Source organism: Hemibagrus wyckioides, linkage group LG06 (genome assembly GCF_019097595.1).
Source record: "Hemibagrus wyckioides isolate EC202008001 linkage group LG06, SWU_Hwy_1.0, whole genome shotgun sequence".
NCBI classification, from domain to species: Eukaryota; Metazoa; Chordata; class Actinopteri; order Siluriformes; family Bagridae; genus Hemibagrus; species Hemibagrus wyckioides.
In genome coordinates this window covers 12,106,371-12,111,186 of record NC_080715.1, presented here as the reverse complement: position 1 = coordinate 12,111,186, position 4,816 = coordinate 12,106,371, and the positions used below count along the sequence as shown (strand labels likewise).

Here is a 4,816-nt window from a genome sequence, read left to right as displayed (position 1 = left end):
ACAGGCTCCCCGTGACCCAAGGATAGATCAGATAAGCGGTACAGACAATGGGGGAAATAATAATAATAATAATAAGAAGAAGAAGAAGACGAAGAAGAAGAAGATGAATCATCATCATCTTTTGTAAATGTAATATCCTGTACAGTGCACACCTCACACTTTTTCCCTCTCTGCACTTCAAAGCTCTGATCGCCTTTATATTTATATAAAGAATTACAATTAATGTCTGAAATCATATTTGAGGTATAAAAGATTTTTGGAGTCTCCTCTCGGCACTTGTTGCTGTACCACCTTAACTGCAGTGTGTCAGAAACCCGGAAGTGATTTCAGCCAATCAGATCGACGCATAGACAAGCCACTCCAAAACATCCGTAATGACACCGAGGCTCAAAACACTGGCGAAATAAGCGCCATTTAAACACTCGTTTTTCGCTGTAAATTGCCTGCTTTTACAAAAGAAATCACACTTCAGTCGCCTTTAGAGCAGATTGAGGAGCGATGGCTGACGGTGGGAATGTCGTGGAAGGGGAAGTAGATGAGGATGAGCCGGCCACCATGAGCTATCCTCTGATCACTGTATCTGACCTGCCCAGCAGCACCACAGCAGGTATTTCCACACTGCTGCCCATACAGATGATTATTATCCTTATTATTTTCTCTGTTTCACTTTTACACCTTTTATTCTCATTGCACAAATTACACCAAAGCTTCAGACACACGCAGTCTGTATTCTTGCACATCAAACTGATTGACATTAAAATCAATGTACCCCATCTATGCACTTATATTTATCAGAAGTCATAACTAGGAACCAATACAGAGGACCAGGATGTTATTTGCATTCTCAGTACAGCAGTCACACTGACATGGATAGCAAGTGTGGTGTTGATATGAGAAATAGCAGGTAAACAAACTGCTTTATAACCAGTGACATGGTGGCAGCAGGTACACACAGCTCCAGGGACCAGGGTCCACGGTTCGATCCAAGGTTCGATCCACGGCTCTTCACAGGTTATTGCTCGTGTGGCATTTGGGCGCATGCTCTCATAATGCCTGGTTGGTTAACTGTGCATTTTTCTGTTTCCTAAAAACATGCTGGTAGGTGGATTGTGGACTCTAAATTGCCTCTAGATGTAAGTGTGTGTGTGTGTGTGTGTGTTTTGCCATCCCATTTGGGTCAGAGCATCACCAAATCAGCAGGTCTTGTGGGCTGTTCCTAGTTGGTCCAAAAAGGATGAGCAGTGAACCGGTCAGCCTTTTCTTTTACATTATACGGACATCTGTGTGTGTGTCTGTATACTTGGAGAAATACCACATACTTGGAGAAAGCAGCATGATGCACTATGGGAAGAAGGCAAGCTGGTGGAGGCAGTGTTATGCTCTGGGCAATATGTTCTACTGGGAAAAAAAAACTCTGAACATACCACTGCAAAGAGTGGCCTCCAAATTCCCCAGATCTCAATCTGTGGGATGTGCTGGACAGAAAAGTCCAATCCATGGAGGCCCCACCTCGCAACTTAAAGGATCATCTGTTAATGTCTTGGTGCCAGATACCACAGCACACCTTCAGAGATCTTTGTTGAAATGCCTTGAGCTGTTTTGGCAGTGCCTGGGATACCTACACAGTATTAGGCAGGTGGTTTTAATGCTATGGCTGATCACTGTGTGTTTTCTGTCCTTTTATTAGTGTTACTTTTTTCACCGATGTTATTTGGGACAGTTTTGGTGGGATATTCTTCTAAGTTTTGAGCTGTCACTCATTATGGTATTTAAAAATCCTGGCAATGTTTAATATCAGATTTATTTCACATCACTGCTGTGCTGAAAATAATCCACATCTCAAATAATACTTCATTTCATTGTTCAGTGTGCATAGTGATAATAATGTTGAGTTGAACTGAGTAATATCTGGTCAGTGGTGGACCCTTGGTGGTTTTTCTTATTTATAGAAGGAGGGTTGGGGTTGACGGGGGGTTGTGCATAGCCATGGATTGTAATTGTGCACTTTAATGCATGTATGTGGTGAATTCACCTGATGTATATCCCTCTCAGGCCGTAATCTGAAAGAATGGCTTCAGGAGCAGTTCTGTGACAAGCCTCTAGAGCAGTGTGAGGACATGCGTCTGCATAATGCCGCCTACGTGGGCGACTTGGACACCATCAAGAGCCTGCTGCAGGAAGACAGCTTTAAACAGTGAGCAATCTTCCTATTTTGTGCAGCTGTTATCATTCCAGTTATACTATTCTGTATGCTTCTTAACATCACTCCTAATGTATTTATCTTGCCTGTGCAGACGGATCAATGAGAAATCGGTTTGGTGCTGTGGCTGGCTGCCCTGTACACCTCTGCGCATCGCTGCAACTGCTGGCCATGGCGACTGCGTGGACTATCTCATCAACCATGGGGCTGAGGTGGACCTGGTGGATGTCAAGGGTCAGACAGCTCTGTATGTGGCTGTGGTTAATGGACACCTGGACTGTGTTCGGATCTTGTTGGAGGCGGGGGCAGACCCAAACGGCAGCAGACACCACCGCAGCACGCCTTTATACCATGCAGCCCGGGTGGGCAGGGTGGACATTCTACAAGAACTGATCAGGTGGGAAGTGAGGATATGCTGTAATTGGCCCATCATTTATTATTTTCCTGTAACTGCAGGCACCATTGTGTTTCATTCCTTACACACATTATTATTCTCATTATTAGTTGCATGCTGTGTGAATTTGCAGGTTCAATGCTGATGTAGATGTGGACCACCAGCTGGGACCAAGGCCTCTGTTTAGCGCTCGCACCCTTTCCACACTGGTGGTGTGTCCTCTATACATTAGCGCTGCCTACCATCATTTACACTGCTTCAGGCTGCTCCTGGAGGCCGGAGCCAACCCCGACTATAACTACACTGGCCCGGTGAGCCGTGAAGCGCTGAACAGAGGTCTGGCCTCCTGCCTGCTGGACGCCGTGCTTAGACATGGATGTGAGCCGACTTTTGCCAGGCTGCTGCTAGACCACGGTGCTGATCCACTACTCGTGCTATGGGAGGAACCTGATCCTGATGCTATGGGAAGAGTGCGTGTCAACCCTGAGGCCTTAAACATCTATCAGGAGGCCAGGAGTAAGTTTTATTATAAAATATTTTTGTTACAGTAGAGATGTTAAAGTTGATTTTTTAGTTGTTTTATAGAATTTGATACACCACAAAATTCTAATTTTGGACCTAGATATTTTTGTATTCAGAGCATATTCAGCAATAAACAACTTCATAGCTTGAAAATGGATTTAGACCTCTGCTTTCTTTCAGAATGTCCGAACAGGTTGACTCATTTGTGTCGCATAGCCATTCGGAGGGTGATAGGCAAGCACTGCCTGAGGCACATCTCCAGCCTTCCTTTGCCTGATTCCATCAAGAATTTTCTGCTCCATAGAGACTTCTCTTCCCTTTCCTGAAGGGAAACCGAAGGCTGTATTCTGTCCTGTACCTCTACTAGGGACACTGGGAAGTTTTTGTGGCCTGGAGATAATGCTGACGGACAAAATAAAAAGATCTACAGTCCTTTGAGATCCAGATCCTTTTGTCCTGTGCTATAGCTTTGATGTTACAGTTGCATTGCGCTCATGATGGTGGGAAGACATTCCCGAAAGAAAGCAAACACTTCCGGGTTTCATAGCACATCGTTCTGTATGTTGCATGTTGGTAACAAACTCTTTGTTTACACAGATATATTTACAGTAACATATTCAGTAATATATTCACTTTCTCTGAATACATGGTATAATCATGCTATCTCTTGTATATCATTTGGAATATTGTCTGTAAGAGCAGTGGTAATTTATATTTAAGAACAAATTTTATATTTCTTTTTTTGTTTATGGTCACTGTGGTGTAAAAGTGAAAAAGCATAATTTATGATTCTCTATGAAATGTATTTATATCATGCTTAAACATATTGTTAGACCTTGCCTTTGCCTTAAATTAAGTTCAGATGCCTGTAATAAACTAGAGTATCCCCACTGTCTGTGTTCTCGTGTGAAGAAAGCCAGTGATCTCTCGTGTTTCATTAGCCCGTGCTTACTTAGTGCATCTTATTGTTCATTTCTCGAATAATTTACAATACTACTGAGGTTCGAGTCTCATGAACATGAGTCACATATCTGGATTTATGGATTGTGTTTCGAAGCTTAATTACTGTTCTGTGCAGGCAATACAGAGAGCCCAACTTCCTGTAGGACCTCTTTACCAGCCACAGACTATTCCTCACAGCTCTAAGAGTCTCAGTAGATATCATGTTGAGGTCTCACTGACAGAAATAGCTCCTTTATATGATGTCGGATTCCTCAGAGGGTTCCAAGTATATAGCCTCCTCAATTTCCCAGCAGCTTCGCTTAAGATACCCACTGGGTATCTGGGTAGGAATTATTTTCTCCTTTTTTCTTTTCTTTTTTTTTTTTAAATGTTGTGACAGTGAAACCACATACTGTCAAAAACCACAAGCTGTAGAAAACAAGCCAAGCCTGGGAAATGTTCGGATCTGCCCCAACATCGGCTGTGGACCTCCGTCCCAGTGAGAGCTGCAGATTATTGAGGTAACTCCTGCCAATTGAGGGAAAGGTGTGATTGTACAATAACTAACACGTGCACTCTTTCAAATCTCAAGATAATTCTCAAGATCATCATCATCCTCTGTCCTCCCTGTCTGATTCCTCTGTAATTCAGCTATTATGCATTTCAGCAGGAGAACGATCAAAGCGGAGACATCATCTCAGTTCTCAGCTCTCCTAAGGAAGATGAATCATCCTCTTTTTCCCGACAGCTTCTCAGTT

The 4,816-nt window shown here is 43.2% G+C and overlaps 1 protein-coding gene across 1 annotated transcript; it reads left to right on the top strand.

Annotated features, from left to right (window-relative positions):
* Nucleotides 1-339: 339 nt before the first annotated feature.
* Nucleotides 340-4,035, top strand: asb1 (ankyrin repeat and SOCS box containing 1). The gene is made up of 5 exons (XM_058391144.1): nucleotides 340-607; nucleotides 2,053-2,194; nucleotides 2,295-2,597; nucleotides 2,728-3,110; nucleotides 3,297-4,035. Exons 1-5 carry the CDS (start codon nucleotides 499-501, stop codon nucleotides 3,440-3,442), a joined length of 1,083 nt encoding a protein of 360 aa, XP_058247127.1. The 5' UTR covers nucleotides 340-498; the 3' UTR covers nucleotides 3,443-4,035.
* The last annotated feature ends 781 nt before the right edge of the window (nucleotides 4,036-4,816 follow it).

What these genes read in the sequence shown, in the direction of transcription:
- asb1 (XM_058391144.1), top strand. Translation starts at nt 499, where the DNA reads ATGGCTGACGGTGGGAATGTCGTGGAAGGGGAAGTAGATGAGGATGAG. An exon ending in CAGGAAGACAGCTTTAAACA is followed by an intron (nt 2,195 to 2,294) that starts GTGAGCAATCTT and finishes TTGCCTGTGCAG; the next exon opens with ACGGATCAATGAGAAATCGG. An exon ending in CATCTATCAGGAGGCCAGGA is followed by an intron (nt 3,111 to 3,296) that starts GTAAGTTTTATT and finishes GCTTTCTTTCAG; the next exon opens with AATGTCCGAACAGGTTGACT.